The sequence below is a fragment of the Amphibalanus amphitrite genome, unplaced genomic scaffold, assembly GCF_019059575.1.
Source record: "Amphibalanus amphitrite isolate SeventyFive unplaced genomic scaffold, NRLGWU_Aamphi_draft 001240F_arrow, whole genome shotgun sequence".
Classification (NCBI taxonomy): Eukaryota; Metazoa; Arthropoda; class Thecostraca; order Balanomorpha; family Balanidae; genus Amphibalanus; species Amphibalanus amphitrite.
In genome coordinates, this window is record NW_024882733.1 from 71,260 (window position 1) to 93,438 (window position 22,179).

Sequence of the window (22,179 nt, forward strand, 5' to 3'; positions counted from 1 at the left end):
GCCCACCCACTGTGTCGGCCCCCAGGCAATGCCAGGAGTCAGTAAACGGTTCTGCCTCGGAGTTGGCTGAGCCGTCTAGACTTTGGCACCTTCCTTATTTCCAGCTTTAGGCAATGACATCTTCATCTTCATCTTCATCTTCGTTTTGCTTCTGTATATCTATATCGAGATAAAAACAGCACTAAGCTATGCCGGTATGCATGAATGATGACCTTTGCCAATTTGCTAGCCGACCTCCCCGAGTCCCGGAGTTGCAGAGACGGTTGACGGATGAGGGAGACGGATGGCATTCGTCGACTTCAGTTCAACATCAGCTGAGGGTTTGGACTGAGCATGTAGAGTGCAGTGTGCAGTGTAAGGTCCGTTATCTTGAAAGGATACTGCTGGCAGCGGCCGTCACCAGGCACTGGTTCCATGACATGCTATCTGCACCCGTCTCAAGTCATCAGCTGGTATAGAAGTGACACATGCCCAGAATTGGAGTCACGAGCAGTCGTGCACGCGTTCGGCCAGGCCAGTGCTGTCCGTCATAAGCAAAATTGCAAACATATTTCTTTCATAATGGGGCGAGGATGGAGTTTCGGTGTTACTGTCCTGTGATGTTCTTGGCCAGCTCCCTTTGCATATGCTCAAACGCACATGCTGTGTGCGGGTTTGGGTGTTTGTGGGGGAGGGGCAAAGCTAAACTCATACAGCAGCCACCCGACGGTGGTGTAAAGCTTGCGCCCCTCCCTCATCCGTCTCTGCAACTCCGGGACTCGGGGAGGTCGGCTAGCAAATTGGCAAAGGTCATCATTCATGCATACCGGCATAGCTTAGTGCTGTTTTTATCTCGGTATAGATATACAGAAGCAATTGATAACTTCTTTATCTACTTCATGCCATATTTCCGTTAAAATACGGCATGCGAGTTATATGGTTATACCGTAACGGTTTTTAATGCCCCTTCCACCCAAATTGTATCGATAGGTCAATGTTCATGTCCTGGGGATTGCTCATTTCCTTTGCTGAATGAGACGACTCATTGAAAATTAGGTGGTTCCAATGAGAAAGCCTCGATCGCTGATTTTAGCCCCCTGACTACATAGCCATTCGTTCTAAGAGTTGCGGTCTTGTGTAGGTGCTAATGACGGTCTAAGCCAGAGTGAGTGTAAATGAGCATATGCTGTTCATTGACCAAAATGATATTTTTGGTGCTCTCTTTTACCGCTGCACGTCGAATATACCTACAGGCTACAACTAAAGCAATGTTGCACGGTGTCTAACAGCCATTAATACCACTGGAACACGTTGGCTTTGCATATTTATAGTCGTTCAAATGAAGTCACTTTTCCACTAAAATTAAAACTCCAATGCAAGCTTACGACCCATAAAAGTGATCTAATATCGTTACTTCTGTCACTGCTATAGATCCAGAACAGAGCAAATAATGATAGAATCGACCCCGACCTGTTGGCATGGTAACCTTGTCCCAACATAAAATAATGGTAATTTGGTCGATTTTCTGCTAAAATTGACATGTTCATTTTGAATTCGTGACCCCGAAAAATCTTTTGCCTTCGTTATTTTTGGCACAGATGGAATCAGAATAGACCAAATAATGGGAAAATTGACCCCAACTTGTTGGCATGGTAACCTTGTTCCAAAATTAAATAGTATTAATTTGGCCGATTTTTCGCTAAAATTGGCATTTTCAATTTGAATTCGCGACCCCTAGAAATGGTTTGATTTCGGTATTTTTGGCACAGATGGAATCAGAATAGACCAAATAATGGGAAAATCCACCCCCACCTAAAATTTGAAAAATTGACCCAAAAATGGGTACCCCTAGTGCACACGCGCAAACTGAGACCCTAACAGATATTTCGAGTCAGAACAATGCAAATTGAGGAGCAATCATCATCGCCCAAGATTAGGGTGCTTCAATCAAGCGTGTCCATTTTCAGTTTTCACTAATGCTCCTAAGCCTGTAAGCCTTTTTGTACAGTCTGTTCAAGATAGAACAGTTCAAAGAAAGAACATGAACAATGGCGACTATTAAGGGTGCAAACGGTATCCGTCTCCGGTTTTATAATCGCACACCTAAATTTTACTTTTGTCGTATATATCTTTCTTTGGTTGCACAAAATGAAGGTATTTGTGTATTTGTGTGATACAGAATTACTGGCTCTGAGATACTTCATTATCCAAAAGTTAATGAAAATGTATTAAACACCCTCTGACTTCCACGTATTTTAACCCGCGCCCCACTGGGGGGGGGCTATTTATAGCCCCCCCTCCCGTTTTTCTGCAATAACTTCCAAACCAACCGCTTGACGTATCAACGCCAAACTTTCAGTACCTTCGGCTGCATCAATTTGACACCTTGTGTCAAAATTTGAATTTTGTACCTGCCATAGGTCGGCCGGAATAGACGTCAGAGTGACGTCATGTTCGGCCGATTTCGACGCAAAACATTGAACCACGGCAATCGCTCCCAAGAGCTCAGTTTTTAAGCTAGATCCAATTTCTTTGCAGGAGACGACTCAGAATAGACTGCGCTATCAAACTGCTATCTCGGATTTTTGAAATTTTGAAAGTTTCGAAAATTTTATATAAAAAAATCAAAATTTATATTTTTACATTTATTTCAATTTTTTTTATTTTTCGAAAAAAAACCGGAATACATGTAATAGAACGCATTATTATGACTAACTCTAGCAAGTTTCAGCTAAATATCTTCAAAAATAGCCAAGTTATAAGCATTATTGCAAAAAATTAACAATTATTAATTTTTCAAATCAATTTTTCAGCACAAATTTGACATCGTACGCCAATATAAATAGCACCATCGTGTTCCTGAGCTCAAACTGCATCCAATAGACACCTTTTTTGTTGAAAAAAAAAAATTAACTTCAAAATTTGACCTTTTTTGACCTGAAAGTGACCTCACCTAAGCTAAATTTGACTCAAAATGACCTCGAATGACACAGACGACATCAAATTCGAAACGTTTGGCCTAAATGGACCATAAAACACGCGTCACGTGACCGACGGATGATATAATATTTTCGTGACCTGTGATGACCTGACCTTGACCTGAAAATCACAGTACAAGTTTGGTACCCTCAGAGTATCTAGAGATTCTAGAGCATCTGTTCACGAGTGTGTGAACCAAAAATGAGCCTGATCTGACTTGTAAGACGGCGGCCAGAGCCCAAAACGTGAAGAAGCCAAAATGCTAATAATTTTTACTTTGACCTGACCTGTGACGTCATCGGTGACCTCGAGGTCAATGAAATTAGGTTTCGCGCGACAGTTTTTCCGGGGCTATCAGACGCCGTTTGAATTTTGACGATCGGCCCAGTAGTTTTGGAGTTAGGAGGGGGGCTATGAATAGCCCCCCCTCAGTAGGGCGTGTTATACGCAGACCCCAGTGGGGCGCGGGTTAGGTAAACGTCTGTAGTATTGCTAAATCTGGAACATGACGCTAAACGATTAACCCTCGCCCCGTTGGGGGGCAATTTGCCCCCCTTGTGGTTTTTCCTGAATAGCAAGAAAACGGCGGCGCGCAGCGCCGCCAAATTTTCCGTACCTTCCTAAGCATCAATTTGACACCTTCAAACCAAATTTCAAGTTTTAGGTCACCTTAGGTCAGGAGTTATTGAGGTCAAACTGAGGTCATGTTCGAGCGAAAATGAGCAAAAAACATGCAATCTTGAAACGCTCACCAAATCTACAGTTACCAAGTAATTTCAAAGTTCTTTATATGGTCTAATAGACAAAAAGCGGCGCTACAAAACTGTTTTCTCGGGTTTTCAAAATTTTGGGGTTTTGACCCCCAAAATTCAAAAAATTGATTTTTTTAGAAAAACTTAAAAATTAAAAAAAATCCAAATTTCGAAAAAACGGAACATATGTGATAGTTCCTGCGCTCTGCTATATACATACCAAATTTCAGATCGATTTCTCGTTTTATGGCCAAGTTATAGCGAAAAAGCTGTTCAAAAATGATGACGTCAAATTTTTGAACTCCATTTTTAGCGATTCTAGACCACATAGGGCAAAACAAAGACCACCATTGAACTCCCCGTGACGAGCTGCATCGAATCGATACCCATTTTATGCAAAAATATCAACGTTGAAATTTGACCTAATTTGACCTGACCTTGACCTCACCTTGACCTGACCTTGACCAAAACGTGACCTAAGCTGGCCCCAACGGCTGCCTGACCCACATAATCGCATTTGTCATGTAAAATGGACCATAAAACATGTATTACACGACACTTTCATATTGTGACCCCCCAGTGACCCGACCTCTGTGACCTGACCTAGTATCAGTGACCTCAAATAGCAAAATATGTGTTTGAAGAACATTTCCCCATCGATGCTTTTCAATGAAATCTTTTTTACTCGATTTTACAACGCATTTCTTGAAATGCCTGTAAACGGTGAAAATTCGACCTTTGACCTGACCTGTGACGTCATCGGTTTGACCTAGGTCAATAAAATTGGGTCACAAGGTAGTTCCCTGATAGGGCTATCCAACACCGTTTGCTGCTTGTCGCTAGGTTGCGTGTTTCTCGAGATCTTAGGGGGGCAAATAGCCCCCCCCCCCCCAACAGGGCGCTGCTCGGCAGAGCCCAACGCGGCGCGGGTTAATATGAAGAACACGATTATGATGACACCATGACGCCATGGTTGTTTCCTTCAGGACTGAACTATACATAGAAAGTTAACAGCTTAACCTACGCACGGCGAGATCTCGAAGCATCAGGCATCAGATGGGATAGCTGTTTGGATGTAACTCGTTGGACAAAAACTGAGTGACGTCAGTACGTCACATTTACTAAAACACCTGCCTGTCTTACAAATTGTCTAAAAGGAAATAAAACGACATCTGCCCTTTTAGCTCATTTGACAATTATTTTTGACTTATTTTTGCCGGGCGTTTTAGATTGGGACATAGCTGGTCGAGACGCGATGCAAAATACAAATTCAAATGCAATAAAGGCATGGGAACTTGATCAGGTTTTTCCAACCCTTGCTGATACAGAAGGTTGAGAAGTCGCCTGGAGGCCGTCTTCTATGCTGAATGATGAAAGTGAAGTAAGTGAATGGAAGGCCTAAGAGAACAATATGTATAGCATCGAAAACAAAGTTCTGATGCAAATTTTCCAAAGAAAATGGCGCTGCGCACTATAATACCGACCCCCCCCCCCCCCCGCTGCATGTATCACTTCAGCGCAAAAGAACTGTTCAGTTCTTATGCGCTGATAATGGTTGCTCAATGTCCGTGTATGTACAAGCAGGATTTTAGCAAATTGTTTTTCAAATACTATTTCAATATTCCATGCTAAGCGACTGGAGTGCTTTTTAGTTATTGCACCATTATTATTGTGTTCACATTCATATTGTGAATAATTTATTCCAACGACCGCAATATACAACCAATATGTTTTAAAGTGTATCACAGGGTAAGGATTATCAAACACTATCACTAAGTAAACATGAGCGGTAGCAGTTCTGTGCTGTGGCTCTTCAAGTTGAACAGTTCGAGCCGCCGTGCCGTCAGCTGCGGACGCTCTTTACACTCGCTCCGTCCAGACAAGCCAGCATGTCTCCCGTTCGGCTGTGTCTGCCACTGCTGATGATGGTGCTATCCATGATGACACCGTCAGGAATGGCCAGCTCAGAGGGTCGTCTGATACCGGTACTACACTGGAGCGACCACGGCCGCGGCACGCTGGCCACCCCGGCCGCTGGCAGCTGCGTCCAATGCGGCATGCGTTGCTTGCTGATGCCAGGCTGTGAAGCCATTGCCTGCTCCGAAATCGCTCAAACAGGCGTCTGCAAACTGCTTGGAAACAGGACCAGTACCTGCGATACAAACTGGATAGAATACGCCATGGAAGGGACCTGTTTTTCCTTTTTATTAGGGAGACTGGATTTTAACGCATCGAAGGCAGCATGCCGCCAACTACGCTCTGGCTCTGAACTAGCCTCAATCCACTCGGAGGCGGAAAACAACTTTGTGAAGACGCTACTGAGGAGCGCTGGAGCCTGGATCGGTCTGGAGCACACGGGACCGGCCATTTCTCAGGAGTTCCGCTGGCTGGATGGAACCCCGGTCAACTTCGACCACTGGCGCGAAGGTCAGCCCAACGACAACACACAGAACCAGCTGGGAGTGCTGGCCGAGCGCGACACCGGCCTCTGGCTGGACTACACCGTCCAAGAGGGAATGGTCACTTACGGACAGCTGTGCAAGTATACCCCATAAGTCAGCAGCAATTATTCGTGATTTGGTAACACCGGGAGAAGGAAATAAAGAAAAAGAAAAAGGTACTAAATAAAATATAGATTACGTTGTAGAGAGAAAGAGGGAGAGAGAACAAGCATCTGCTAAATTGGCTGGCAAGTCGGGGAAAGAGGACTGCGGAGCTGGTGCTGAACTTGATATTGAGCTGTGCACAATAACTAATAGATCAACATTTTTTGGCTTTTGAATTTCGGATGACAAACACTTCTACATAGCTACATAGCGATTTTTCATGTCAAAACAATGAAAAATTGTGTCATAATTGTGTCGTAAAGTACTAATTATGATATTCACACAAGTCAGGTTTTTACTTCATCAGCACCAAACTTTTTCATTGAGAGAAATCGCATTGTATGTCTAGTTATATACATCTTATGCATGGCGATTCGTAACCTACCTACGAGATATTGATATATTGGGATTTGTAAACTCGTACCTTCATTTTGTCCCACACCTCTCAGAATGTCATTGAAGGTGAAATATTTTTGTTTGGTATTGACGTGCATGTGTGCGTGTGTATTTTGATTTTATGGCTTGCTTTTATTATGACTTGGTTATCTGGTAATACATAAATCCATATCTTTCTGGCATGTTTTGGCCACGGTGACTATAAACAGTTTTGGCATTGTTTTTCAAAGAAAAACAGTATGTAGGTGCATACAAGCCAGCAAAGCAGCACTGTGACTTCGTAAGATAGGATTAAATTATTTTTAATGAAGAACAAAATGATGTGTCAAAATGAAATGAAATGAAATGAAATGACCAACTGCTTAGCGTGGACTCTGGCTCCGTGATTCCGTCATTTAAACATTCGAGCCAAATTTATAAAAAAAAAATATTCGCATTGTGAAAATGTAATATACGCATATAAAAATGTAGGCTACTGCCCATGCAGCCTATTTAGGCAACTTGAGTGTTTATCATTTAGTAACGGTCACTTTTTAGTAGCAAACAGCAGTCAGAGTGGTTACGAGCGAGCGAAGCGCGAGTGAAGTCTTACGTCGTATAGCAGAACGTTGTGAAGCCGGCCTACCGGCCGTGGAGACGTTTTTAATTTGAATGTGAAGCACTACAATCATGGTAACAACAAATTATTATCCATGGTATTATGCCAACAGAACAAAACGACTCATTTTATCTGCATTGCCATGCGTCTGCCATACAATTTCACTCGCCAGCAGAGCAGCATGTCTTGGTACCGACTCACCGCCGCGGCGCCCTGCAGTATCCTGAGCACGATGAAGCTGTACCGGTGCATCCGCGTCAGTTCGGGCATCAGGGCCAGGAGGCCGGCCTGAACCACCGCGCTGACAGCCAGCACTCGGTGGTTACGGAGCCTGCGGGGCGTGACAGACGCTCCTGTTATCACAGTGCCAGCCGAACGGGGCGCTGACAGTTACAGTGCACAGTGTGTTGACTGTTGCGGTGCATCGGAAAAACAAATTATATCGTCTAGGGCAGCGCTCAGAGCCTGATACACAGAAAACGTGAGTGAAATTAACAATCTATTTACTTGTATTTACTTATTCTTTTTCATACATTTTTCCCTCTAAAAGGCAATATCGCCCAATTCCCGGCTGGGCTCTTTCTCCTCCTTTGGCTACGGCTGTTGCGAGAAAGTACCTCGCTGCTGCTGTGGCGCAACTAGGGACGCGTCCAGGGGCCGGGCGGCACCAGGGGCCAATCTTACCAAATGCCATGAATGCGCATTCACGGCATTTGGTAACATTCAGAACTATTCCGCATTCATTTATTCATTCGTTCAGGCAACATTAATAATCATTCACGTTGTCAAAATCATTGGACAAGATTAGCTGGATGTAAATAAAAAGGATATCTTTGATATCAGTGCCGTAAACTCCGGCCAGTGCTGCCAAATCCTATTCACGGCATTGGTAAGATTGGGCCAGGAATCGTACCCGGGTCTTCCCGAACCCTTATCAAATGGCAAATGTCCTACCAACTGCGCCATCAGGAACCCGGTTTACATAGGGTTTGTTGCAAGCTTATATCTCCGTCCGTGATGTTGCAAAAGATGCCAATGGTGTATAACAATTTACAAAATGATCCCCTCTAAATATTTGAAGAACACTGCATCGAAATTATCGCCAAATTAACGAGCTAGAGCCTCGTCAAATATGCTATGTAAACCGGGTTAGGGACACCATGGCAACGTAAAACAAACTGCACACATAATACTGGTGGCCTCGACTGTTTTTCTGACCTGTCCGTTAGCCAGCCGGCGGGAATGAGTGTAGCCACGTATCCATAGAAGTAGGCAGACAGCACCAGACCCTGGAATGGCTTGTCCCACAAGAACTCTCCCTGTAAGAATGTGATAACGTCATTATGCGTCATTAAATACCTACCTATGCTTGTTATCGCAGACATACAAGCAACGTTAGAAGATTTCACGTGCATATTATGTTGCGAAAAAAAAACAATCGGCAATAAGAAGAAAAAAAACGAATGAATGCTGGTTGAATTTAGCAGGAGAACACGTTTATGATAGTCCGGAAGTAAAATATCAATTGAAATATATCTGGCACAACTCAGGAAATATTGAACAGCAGACAACTCCCAGCCTTTCCTCTGAAGCTAATATTTAAACAGGGAGTTGTTGGGTAAAGTTCCTTCACGTCATTTGACCGTGCAGCCACTGCACCTCCCTTCCCCGTCTCCGCCCCCCTCAGACATTACCCACCTGATACGAGCTCACGGTCTCTTCGAGCTGCCCGCTCTGTCGAGCCGAGTCGTTGGAGGTTTTCACATCTCCGTCGGAGGGCAGCTCGTCTCGGACCATGCACAGGATGGCGAAACTGGTCTGTGCACGTGCAATCATCAGCACCATTCCTCCCAGTGTGCAGAATAAGGTGATCCGCAGTCTCCAGGAAGTCAGAAGGCTGCCTGTGACGTCAGCGGACATCTATGTTATCGAGCATCTCCAAGAAAAACAGTTCAGTAGGCGGAACTATGGTTAAGCGTACCCATTTTCGGGAACGCATTTTCGTTCCCATATTTGGGAACGATAAACCCAAATATGGGAACGCCATGTAGGCATTATTTAAAACAAGAAAAAGAACCGTTAAATGACGTCCAAAAAATATAAAACGATCGTGAACCACCTGATATTTGTCTCAATATTGTTGGGAAAGAGTTTGATATTGTAAGGCCCATCGTAGTTTCAAATCGTTCCCCTATTTCTAAAGGTTGGTTGGTTTGGGTTAAAGGGACCCTCCCACCTGAACATTAGATTTGAGTTGAGATAGCCAAAATGGGGTCCCTGGCTCACAATTACCGGTTTCGGCACTCACAACATCGAGAAATGCCTTAAATGGGAAATATTGAATTTCAAAATTGCAGCATTTTGATTCAGAGGGGCTAATGCTTAGGAATACCCCTCTGAATGTGTGACGTCAGCGCAAATATCTAACGATTTTTAAATGTTTTACTAAAACGTTTTGTAGCACGCGGTGGTATAGGGCAATTCCACGACAAATCACCTAATTTTTTTCCAATTGTTCACCATGACCTCTCCGATTTTGCTCAAATTTGGCATGTAAGTTGACCCATGGGCACTACTTCGTCCCAGTAAATTTTTAGCCTCTAGGTCACAGGGGTCATGAGATATGGGTCATGCAAATTTTTAGGTTTTCCGGAACATTGAAATATAAAGCATTTTTTATCTCTGCAACAGTTCACCGGATCAAAAAAAGTTATATATGAAATAAGAAGCGCAAAGGCTGGTGCGTCTAGCAAAAATGTGAACGAAACCCCAGGGTCATTTTTTGACCCTTTGACCTCGTGACCTTTTCTTGACCCCGTGACCTTTCAAATTTGTCCTATTTTAAAAATTCTGATTTTTTCTATTAGAGATGTCTTATCCATGCTCTTAATATTGGTATGTGATTTGGTTGGTATATCGGACCCGTTGACCTCAAACTGAGGTCAACAAAGTGGTCATGACCTGACATGAAAATGACATCTGCCGAGAACGTCGAGAATCATAGGCAATATGGGTGTCATATGAAAGCTAACTTCACGGAGAATACATTGGTGGTGTTTTGAGTAGGTATGGGCCGGGTCAAGGTCACATTAGGTCAGTGACCTAACACAGCATTGTGTTCTTTGAAGGTGGCGTATTTTATTTGTTTGGTAAGCCATATACACTGTGGGTAAGCCCAGTGATCAGCACACAATAAAAAGGAAACAAAACGTCATAAAACACCGTCTGTCTTTATTCAAAAAGCACAGATAAAATGCATTCACCCATATACACACACTCGCACAAACACACACACATACAATATACATACACCTTGTTCGAGGAAGATCTTTCAAACAAACCTCAGTAACACACGCGGTGTGAAGAACGAGTCTCAGAAGACTAGGAGAGCTTGAAGGCTGCTATGGTGTGGGAGTCGAGCGGTACAAAGCGGTTAAACGTCCTGGTACCTACTACCTACCCTTCACCGTGCGGGCACTTATGAACCGTTCTCTTTCATTTTCGTCTTCGTTCCTGCTATTTGCGTTGCCGAAACGAAGAAGAAATGCATTTTATCGGTAAGGTGGTCCCCACAGTATTACCAATACCATCGCATGCGCTTTTGCCATGCGAGGTGGCAAAAAAAATCCACTCACATTGAACACCGAAATCCTCGGCATGATGACATACCTATATTTGCAAAATTGTAATTGTTCTTGTACTGGGACGCTGCTCCGTCAGAGAAGTATTGTATTTTTTAGTCTTGGGCATTCATTTCAAATGTGGGGAATAACCACTGCCTGAAATGCCGCTTCAGCTCCCGCGTCAGCTCCCGCAACGCAAATAGCAGAAACGAAGACAAAAATGAAAGAACGACTCACAAGTGCCCGCATGGTGAAGGATACCAGGACGTTTCACCGCTTTGTACTGCTCGACTCCAATACCATAGCAGCCTTCAAGCTGTCAGAGTCTTCTGAGACTCGTTCTTCACAGCGCGTGTGTCACTGGGGTTTGTTTGAAAGAACTTCCTCGAACAAGGTGTATGAATGTGTGTTTTTGCGAGTGTGTATATATGGGTATGTGTGCATTTTATCTCTGCTTTTTGAATAAAAAAAGACGTTTTATGACGTTTTGTTTCCTTTTTATTGTATGCTGATCACTGGACTTACCAAACAAATAAAATACGCCACCTTCAAAGAACACAATGCTGTGTTAGGTCACTGACCTAATGTGACCTTGACCCGGCCCATACCTACTCAAAAACACCACCAATGTATTCTCCGTGAAGTTAGCTTTCATATGACACCCATATTGCCTATGATTCATGACGTTCTCGGCAGATGTCATTTTCATGTCAGGTCATGACCACATTGTTGACCTCAGTTTGAGGTCAACAGGTCCGATATACCAACCAAATCACATACCACTATTAAGAGCATGGATAAGACATCTCTGATAGAAAAAATCAGAATTTTTAAAATAGGACAAATTTGAAAGGTCACGGGGTCAAGAAAAGGTCACAAGGTCACAAGGTCAAAAAATGACCCTGAGGTTTCGTTCACATTTTTGCTAGACGCACCAGCCTGTGCGCTTATTATTTCATATATAACTTTTTTTGATCCGGTGAACCGTTGCAGAGATAAAAAATACTTTATATTTCAATATTCCCGGAAACCTTAAAATTTGCACGATCCATATCTCATGACCCCTGTGACCTAGAGACTAAAGATTCACTGGGACGTAGTAGTGCCCATAGGTCAACTTGCATGCCAAATTTGAGCAAAATCGGAGAGGTCATGGTGAACATGCCTAGGTGATCTGTCATGGAATTGCCCTATATGCTATTTGCGCGCAACATCTGCCGCAAACGCCGCACTTCTAAAATAAAGTCGCTAGAAACAGCGGAGATCCCAAAAAAGTAAACAAAAGTAAAAGTCTAATATCTTGAAAACCAGTGAATATTTTTCGGTGAAATTTGGTAGACATTTGTTTTCGCTCAATCTGAACCGAGCGACATCACTTTCATGCCAATTCATAAACTTTTTTGGAGGTGGGAGGGTCCCTTTAAGCACCACATCCAGTGGACCAAGGTGCTAACCGGAACTCTCACGCTGTTCCAAGCGGTCAGGTAGCGGCAATGCCACGTGCATCGCCCGGGAATCGAACCCGGATGGCCGAATCTAGAGGCAAGTATCTTACCCCTAGACCGGAATGCTCCCCCTATTTCTAAAGCAGTCCATCATCCGGGCCGCGAGCCCAAATTTGGGAACGCTCTCGTACAGTGGCGCTGCAAGCGTTCCTTATTATGGGAACGGCTTACCCAAAATTGGGAACGATTTCACCGACGCCTTTCAGGGGCTCTTTTCATTAACAAGCATCACGTCCAACGCCGCAAGTCATTGTTAACGCAACAATCATCAGATGACCTTTCCGGCAAGACCGTCGCATGTTTCGCCCGGTCTTCTGCGCTTTTATTCCCGTCGATCTCGCTGGGGGCACGCCTCCCTCTGCAGGATTACGTAATTCACAACGCTCAGCGATGTTCAACAAAGTCTTCCATACCTATATCTTGCCTATATCCACCGTCCGCGCCGAGGGTGGAGACATGTCAAGCACCTGTCTGTTTATCACCGATAGTTGACGAGCACAAGGAAGTATCCAAAAATGGGAACGCTGGATATGTTACACCCTCAAAACACCTAGTCCCATGGAAAATCTAGTTTTTTCCTTTCTTAATGAGTGTAAGTGGCAAAAGGCCTGGTAGGATGGGCACGAGGAATGATCGAAATCAGCATAAAAATTATAAATAAACCGCACAGAGCGACCTATATAAGAGAAATTCCCCCAAAACGATCATGCTTAGAAACACGGAAGACAAAAACCACGCTCATGACGCTCCTTATAAAACAACGCTAAACAGCTAGCATCCAAATAAAATATGTCCTTCAGGGCTGATAAAATACAGCTGAATAATTTTAAACCACTGAAACTGAGTTTACAACAGTAGTTCGGTAAAATCACTGACGTTCCACGCGGTCGTGCGCCCCGACACCAAAAGTCAACAATATTACCTCGGGACTGTCCGCATGTTCGCTTGCATATGTCAGCATCTGGTGTCGCTAGTATGAAACTTCATAACCAGGCGAAAATTATTATACTTGACCGCAAAATGTGAAAAACGCTTCATTTTCCTTTAAATTGCATGTTAAATGTAGTATAACCCATGTTTTCACCATTCCGTCATTTCAAAAAATCATTAAAAAAATCATTCGACGGTCAATTTCCTTGTGCAACGGTCAGATTAAAGATAATTTTATAGAGACTTAGTAGATACTTAAATTAGCGTGCACTTTTTTGATACGTGATGCACTAATGAGTTTTAGTGGGCGAACGGCCGAAAAATTACCTTCCGTTCCCATAAATGGGAACGCCCGTTCCCATATTTGGGAACTCCGTTCCCAAAAATGGGAACGTTCCTATATTTGGGTACTCATGACCATAGTTCCGCCTACTGAGTTATACCTAACAGCTAAGCATCGTGCAAACATAATCGATCGTTTTGAGTTACAAACTTTCAGTTGTTTTTTTTTATTGAACAGGCACAGCCAAAATTAGTTTATCTAATCCACACGATAAATTAGAAGTACGGTGCAAAATCCGACGCTGTTGAGGGGCGCTAAAATCCGAAAAAATCCCCTCGAAAAGTGGCTGTGTCTCCGCGATGTATCTATCTCAATGGATTAAGGAAAAGTTTTTTTTTAAAGAAACATGCGTCAAGTATTTTCTCGTTTGGTCTATCAATGTAAATGTAACTTAGAAGTATCCTCATATTGGCCAGAAACATGCCTTTATGCACGTAGAAAGAGAGCGGGAGAGGAGACGAAGAAATGAAAAACGCCAACGAAAGAAATGGTGAGAGCGAGAAAGAGGGAGAGAGATATAGGGGGGTTTAAGTTCAAGAATTGTAGGCATGGTGTTTGAATGGTGTTTTATTTTCTTATGTATCACTTTGCCACTGTGTTTCACAATCCGTTGAAGTTGGCTTTGAGTGTTTTTGACAATTAAAGTAACAGAAGGTAAAGTTACCTAGGTTGATATTCATCGTATCTTAGTAAACATCAAATGCCTACCCACTTCATACTGCTTTCTAGAAACCCGAATGCATTCCGAGCCAGTGTAAAATGGGCGTTATCGCCAACGGGGTCGGCGTGTCGCCTCAGTCGCCGCCGCGGCAGCCCGCCGGCCAGCTAACATTTCGACCTCTTCGGCTGTTTCCATGGTGACGGAGGATAAGTAGCGGAGCTTGTTTAATTGACCAGTACCTAAAAGTAGATAATAAAGCTACAGATTAAATTGCATTTGCTTTCTTCAATTAAAGCTCAAAACTCATATGGTCAAACACTTGAAATTATATCATTACAGGCTATACTGCTCGTCCACGCACTGCCCCTAGCGGCAGGATGACAAACTAATCATTTACAGGAGAAACCGCCCGGTATAGGTGCAAGGGTTGTTGCGTGAGCGCTACGCGGTCCATTCGTGCTAGCATGGGTGTAACTTTGTATACTTTTGAGGTCCCATGTGGGACCCCAAAGCGAACATTTGGGACCCCAATTGTCATTTTGGGACCCCAATAGTGGAGGCCCCCGAGACGCACCAGGTACTTTACAAACGGAGGTCCGATGTTCATATAGAAGGTTCTCTAGAAGTTTCTCTATAAATAGGAGGCCCCCTGGACAAATCGGAGGCCCCCTGGACAAATAGGAGGTCCCCTGAACAAGTAGGAGGCCCCCTGAACAAGTAGGAGGCCCCCTGAACAAGTAGGAGGCCCCCTGAACAAGTAGGAGGCCCCCTGAACAAGTAGGAAGCCCTCCGGAAAACAGGAGGCCCCCTGGAGAAATAGGAGGCTCTCTGGACAAGCAGGAGGCCCTAGACAAATAAGAGGCCCCTAGACAAATAGGATGCCCCATGGACAAATAGGAGGCCCTCTGTACAAATAGGAGGCCCCCTGGAAAAATAGGAGGCCCCCTGGAGAAATAGGAGGCCCTAGACCTAGACAAACAGGAGGCCACTTTCACAAAAGGAGGCCCCCTGGACAATTAGGAGCCCCTGGACAAACAGGAGGCCACTTTCACAAAAGGAGGCCCCTTTCGGCTTTCACAAAAGGAGGCCCCCTGGACAATTAGGAGGCCCCTGGACAAATAGGAGGCCCCTGGATAAATAGGAGGCCCCCTGAGCAAGAAGGAGGCCCCCTGGATAAAGAGGAGGCCCCCTAGAATAGGAATAGGAGCCCTCTGGATAAATAGGAGGTCGCTTGGAAAACAAGAGGCTACTTTAACCAATAGGAGGCCCCCTGGACAAATAGGAGGCCCCCTGAACAAGTAGGAGGCTCGCTGGATATATAGGAGGCCTCTTGGGCAAATAGGAGGCCCCCTAGAAAAATAGCAAGCCCCTTGGACAAATAGAAGGCCCCCTGTACAAATAGGGACATCTTGAACAAATAGGAGGCCCCATGGACAAGTAGGAGCTAGAAGCCCTCTGTACCAATAGCAGGCCCCTGGACAAATAAAAGGCTCCTTTAATAAAAAGGAGGCCCTTCAAAAAAGGAGGCCCCTGGACAAGTAGGAGACCCCTGCACAAATATGAGACCCCTGGTCGAATAGAAGATCCCTGGATAAATCGGAGGCCCCTGGACAAATAGGAGGCCCCCTGGATAAAGAGGAAACCCCCTGGAAAATAGAAGCCCCCTGGATAAATAGGGGACCTTCTGGACAAACAGGAGGCCTCCTGGACAAATAGGAGTCTTGATATGTGCTGTTTTAGAGTCATATTTTTCCCAGGTTTATGTTTGTAGATATAAAACTTTATCGGAATTCACTGGAATTGTATTGCGGAACTAGCATACGCAATACAATCCCAGTGAATTCCGATAAAGTTTTATATCTACAAATAGGAGTCCCCCTAGACGAATAGGAGGCCCCTTGGACAAATAGGAGGCGCCATTAACCAATAGGAGCCCCCCTAGACAAATACGAGGAGGCCCTCTGGAGGCCCTCTGTAACAGTAGGGACTGCTCTCTGTACGTATAAATAGAAGACCGGCGCTCGACCTGTAGAAGCTTAGCTGTATGTACAAAAAGGAGGCTCTCTGTGCAAGTAGTCGAAGTAGGAGGCTCTCTGTACTGTGCCTACAAATAAGAGGCCCCCTGGGCAACTTAGATGCTACACAAATCGGAGGTCACGTATAAAAAGCGGAACTCTATTGGAATACCTGTTTGAATAAATTATTTTCCTGATATTCGAATTATTTAATCCTCGCCCACACATAGGGGGGGGGGGGCAGTGATTGCCACCCCCACCCCCCAGGTATTTTTTCTGCTCTGCTCTTAACATTTTGATTGCTAGAAGCCGGATGTTTTGTATAGCTGCTTCTCTAATTCCTTTCTTAGTGTTCACTGAAAATTTCAAGTTTCTGTGGTTTTTTGTTTCGGAGATGTGACCTTATTCTTCAGGTGATGTCATAACCCAAATGACAAATACCCGATATCTTGCGTTGGCTATGGGTCTTGTGAGCTTTTGACACCTTGATTTCGGCCTTTTTTGCCAGTCTTCCTTCCCACTATCATGGAACATATTGTTCGATGATGTAGAGATGCCAGGGTCAGGGTCAAGGTCAACCTAGGTCATCTAATCATTTGATTCGTCTCTTCCCAAAGAATCTGTTGCTCTTGACCGCGAAGCTTAAAATCTTGTAAGAAAAATTGTGGTGATGTCGAATAAAATACCTACACAAGCAGCGGGCCAACCCATCATATACCGATGACGCTGCCGTATTAGTGCCCAGCCAGCTAGAACAGCTCTTTGTCACACTATCCGACTAATTTGCTGGCTGTGGTCATTTCACGTTAAGTTAGGTCAAGGTCAATGGTATGTGTTTGTATGTCTGTGTATGTCTGTGTATGTACTGACTACTGATGTGTGCACAGATTGGTTTGTGTGTCCCTGCCTATTACATGAGATCATGAACTGAGAAGCTTTTACCAAACATGCAGTCAAAGAAACTTCACGAAAAGTAAATTCAGCTTGCCTAAAACGCAACAATTTTAGATGACCTAGGTTGACCTTGACCCTGACCCCGACATCTGTACCTACATCGCAGAACAACATGTTCAATGATAGGTGGGAGGTAAGACTGGCAAAAAAAAAAAACGAAATCAGGGTGTCAATAGCTCACAAGGCCCATAGCCAACGCAAGACATTGGGTATTCGTCATGTAGGGCATGACATGACCTGAAGAACAAGGTCATATCTCCAAACCCAAAAGCCACAGAAACTTGAAATTTCCAATGGACGCTGAGAAAAGATAGAAAAACAGCTATACTAAAAATCAGGTTTCTAGCTTTTAAAATGTTCAGTGTAGAGCAGAAACAAAACCAACTTGGGGGTGGCAACCATCACCCCAGGTGCGGGCGAGGGTTAACGCTCACACTTTCTGGGGTCGGTTAGATTCCTTGCGCAATGCTGTGCAGGTAAATTCTTTTTTATAATAAAGGCATTTTGTTTTATTGTCGAAAGTGAAAAAGCCAGAAATTTTCGTCGATTTCGGACGCCGTGGGGGAAATTTACATACAATGTCACCCTGCTGGCCTGGAACCACCAGTAGGGTCAGGTGACCTATCATTTCTTTATTAATATTAAAAATTAAATCATGGCATCCGAGCTGTGACGAAAAATAAGTGGCCTAAATCCGATGAGAAAACTGGATTTGAGGGTACCCTGGGTTTGGCTTCTGAGCCTCTGTTCCCCCAGTGAAAATTTCTTAGAGGAGGCCCTGGCGTGGTTCGTAAATTACCGCTTCCACGATTGGAGGCCCCTAATTGCTTGGAGGCCCCCCACTAAATGGAGGCCCCCTTGGACGTTTGGGACCCCAATGGTAATGTCAAAGTTTCACCCATGCGTGCTAGTGAGGAAGGCTTTGGTGAGTTGGTATTGGTGTAGTGTGATTTCCGTTGACGAAGAGTTAGATAGTCAAGGAAGTGCGCTATGGTGGACATCGGAGCGGCCGTAAAAAGTGCATGATGCAATTTGTGTAGACCACGTGATCCGACCGGCGAGTTGCTAAGAGTAACGGCGCTGCGAGTTATCGAACTATCAGTGAGTTTGTGAGTGAGATGATCGAGTGAGTGAGGTTTGGTGAAAATATGGCCAGCGTCAACCGCTGGGGAGGAGCACCTAGGACCAAAACCACTGCTCGCTCCCAGAACTTTCTACAACAGACCGGAGCTGCGGATCCTGAGCGGTAAGTCCGTTCCTGACTGGAGCGGTGTTTCATTTTTTTATCGTGGGTGATTTGCCTCGCATTCGTATTGACATGTCCGGACGAGTACCCACATTATTTTGGACGGCTGCCAACCCATGCTCGTGGCTCCCGACACCGACCGGTCGCCGCGGGCACCGCTCGCCGGGGTCGGGTCAGCCAGCTGACCTCTGACCCGGGGCCGGCAAAGGTCAGCGGTGGAATCTGAAAACAGGGTGCCGGAGGATATTTCTAGTCACATGACTATTAAAGGTAGTGTGCCACCTTCGAATGATTTCCCATTTTATTTTTCCTAGGATAAGAAGCTTCTGTTTTTACCTAATATCGCAAAAAATAAAAAATGGGCCTAAAATAGTGTTTTTTTCGCCTAAAAGTTTATCGGTTTTTCGATATGTATAACAACTGTAGTGGGCTGACCTGCAAACAGGCGTCGGCAACAATCACGAATGCGTCGCACATGTGACAAGTAAAGGTCATTATAGAGTTACGACGTACGGGAATGAGTTATCAGCTGTCTAATCGTAGACAACACAATGTCGAATTTAAACTGTAAGCCTGTATTGGTATTGTTTGTTTAATTTGGCTGTCAAACATTAATTTATGGTTTGAAATATTATTTTATGTAAAATAATTGATATAAAACAGCCGTCTCTAAAGTTATGACCCCATCTCACCACATGAAAGTTGGCAGAAATGACAATGATCAGCTGACGCATTTTTCTTGGCTGAAGTCAGAGCGCGCGGCCCGACGCACCACCACCGCACCACAAAGTATGAGCAGAAGCCGCGCCCAAAGCCAGGGCCCCGGTAACGTGAGGTAGCCGAGTCGGGGCAGCGTGCGCTGACCCAAGCCGGGGCCGCGGCTTTGGGCCCGGTCTACCGCATCCCCGGGGGCAGCCCCGGGCTATCACATGACACCGGGAGGACGCGCGGCCCCGGCTTGGGTCAGCGCACGCTGCCCTGACTCGGCTACCTCACGTTACCGGGGCCCTGGCTTTGGGCGCGGTCTACCGCACCACCTAACAGGCGTGTTCGAAACCGCAGGAGATGATGATGAACGGGTTTATCGAAACTTGATTGGATGAGCCTATCGGTAATAGCGATTTCAGTGTGTGCATTTATTGTTCATAGTGTTGTGAAATGTGGTTGGGGTACGACCGACAACCCGTCGGGGCGAATTTCGCACTGGGGTACTCAAAATTTGAAGAATTTAAGACGTTTCCATGAGTTTTGAAGGTATGTATAAGTTCTAAAAATCCGGTTCTCCTTATCTGGGCCATTAACTCCATACGGTCCAGGAAAGCTGGCACACTACCTTTAACCCGCGCCCCGTAGGGCTGTCGGCGGACCCTACCACCCGTATAGGGGGGGGGGGGGGGCGTTTCGGCCCCTAAGATCTAGGAAATTTACTGGCCGATTTTCAAAATTCAAACGGCGTTCGATAGCTCCATCGGGGAACTACCTTGTGATCAAATTTCATTGACCTAGGTCAAACCGATGACGTCACAGGTCAGGTCAAAGGTCGGATGTTCACCGTTCACAGGCATTTCAAGTAATTATTATTATTATTATTATTTCATTTATTTTCACCAACCACAGAAGTGTTGTGAAGTCGAGTAAATTGGTAAGTTATTGAAAACCATCGATGGTACATTGTTCGTCAAACACATACTTTGCTATCTGAGGTCACTGATACCAGGTCAGGTCACAGAGGTCAGGTCACTGGGGGTCACAATATGAAAAAGTCGTGTGATACATGTTTTATGGTCCATTTTACATGACAAATGCGATTATGTGGGTCAGGCAGCACTTTGGGGCCACCTTGGGTTAGGTTTTGGTGAATTTCAGGTCAAGGTCAGGTCAAATTAGGTCAAATTTCAAAGTTAATGTTTTTGCATGAAATGGGTATCGATTCGATGCAGCTCATCACGGGGAGTCTAATGGTGTTCTTTGTTTTGCCCTACGTGGTCTAGAATTGCCAAAAATTGAATTTGAAAATTGAATGACGTCAACATTTTTGAAGTTTTTTCGCTATAACTTTACTAAAAAAACGAGATATCGATCTTAAATTTGGTATGGAGATAGAAGACGGTAGGTACTATCACATATATTCCGTTTTTTTTCGAAACCCAAAAAACTGTCGGATTTTTGGCTAATATATAAAAAAGCTTTTTTGATTTTGGGGATTCAAAACTATAAAAAATTAAAAATCTGAGATAGCAGTTTTGTAGACCTGTTAATTCTTCACCTTTTATTTCTGGATCATTTTTATATATCCTCAAAGCTGTAGGCCTGAGAGCTCTTCCTGCGAAGGTCTTTTTCGGTCGAAAATGGCAGAACATGACGTCATGCTTACGTCATTTGTGGCCAACCTATCATAGCCTTTGGACAAAATTTTGGTCACAATGTGTAAAATTGATGCCCGCAGGGGTCTTGAAAGTTTTGTGGCGATATCTTTAGTCGTTTAGGAGATATCGACGGAAAAGGACAGGGGGGCGTTTCGCCCCCCCCCCCCCTACGGGGCGCGGGATAAAAGTTTCTCATGCAATCGGTGCCTTTTACTGGCTAATTGTCATGTGCCTGAGGCGACCGAATTTCAAGAGCCTTGATCAAATCGCCCAAGTTTTCAGATTCCACCAGGTTAGCTACCCAGGGTCGGCAGTCGCAATACGATACGCACTGCTGTAGGGATGACGGCAATTTTCGGTCATTGACTATGACAATCTACAAGAAATTCTTGCTCGTATAACGTTACGTGTGAGGGCTGCAGAAGTTTGAGGGAGTAGGTATACGCGTCTTGGACAATACAGTCAAATCGGTTAGCTTTTCAGTGTCTACATAGCTCTTCCGACGTTGACAGTCACATGACGGAAAATACGTATAGGTAATACTTATCAGACCTTTCATCTTCCACCGGTTTTCGCTGGGCTATCATTTTACTTTACTCTGACGGTTCTTCACAAGCTCTGTGTTATTTTGTTCATCTGTATGATACTTTTATATTTAAAATATTTTTTGTTAAGATTATTCCAGCGATGTCCGTCAAGACAACCCATATTCAGTCCGGATTCGGGAAGCCTCGGATGCACTTATGCACTTATGAGCACCGGCCCGGCGCGGGTTAATATACGAAGAGGAATAACTACAATCGAAATTCGAAAGCACATCATTGGTAGCTCATAGACTGTGCAGTAGCCCCCCTGGAAACCCATAGTGAATATGTGACCTCATGTAAGCTGGACAGCGATAAAAATTAAATTAATCGACGCACCATAGGCCTTATACTTTTGGGGTAAAAGCAATGACTGGAAAGTGGCTCCAGGTCCTGGCGAGTCGTTTGGTGCCCTTTTCAGCGTTCTATAGATCTCATTCGGGTAGAACACAATATGCTGTTCAAATTTGGGTGTCACAGGACCTTTGTTGACCTCTGTACATAGGTCAAACGGCTATAGGCTAGGCTAGGCTAGGGGTGACGGCGAATGGTTATAGGCCTTGTATTCTAGCTACACTCAAAGGGCTCTGCTGTGTGCGATACATAAGCCGTTTTCACGACGGCCATCTGGTACACATTTGG

The 22,179-nt window shown here is 44.5% G+C and overlaps 1 protein-coding gene across 1 annotated transcript in view; it reads right to left on the reverse strand.

The window, feature by feature from the left end:
- Positions 1–22,179, reverse strand: part of LOC122371412 (sialin-like) — a 55,463-nt gene that overhangs the window by 32,590 nt on the left and 694 nt on the right. The window contains exons 2-4 of the mRNA XM_043347718.1: positions 9,009–9,211; positions 8,529–8,629; positions 7,512–7,641 (exon numbers count right to left, since the gene is read on the reverse strand). Coding sequence (XP_043203653.1) covers positions 7,512–7,641; positions 8,529–8,629; positions 9,009–9,211 — 434 coding nt within the window. The remainder of the gene's footprint in view (positions 1–7,511; positions 7,642–8,528; positions 8,630–9,008; positions 9,212–22,179) is intronic.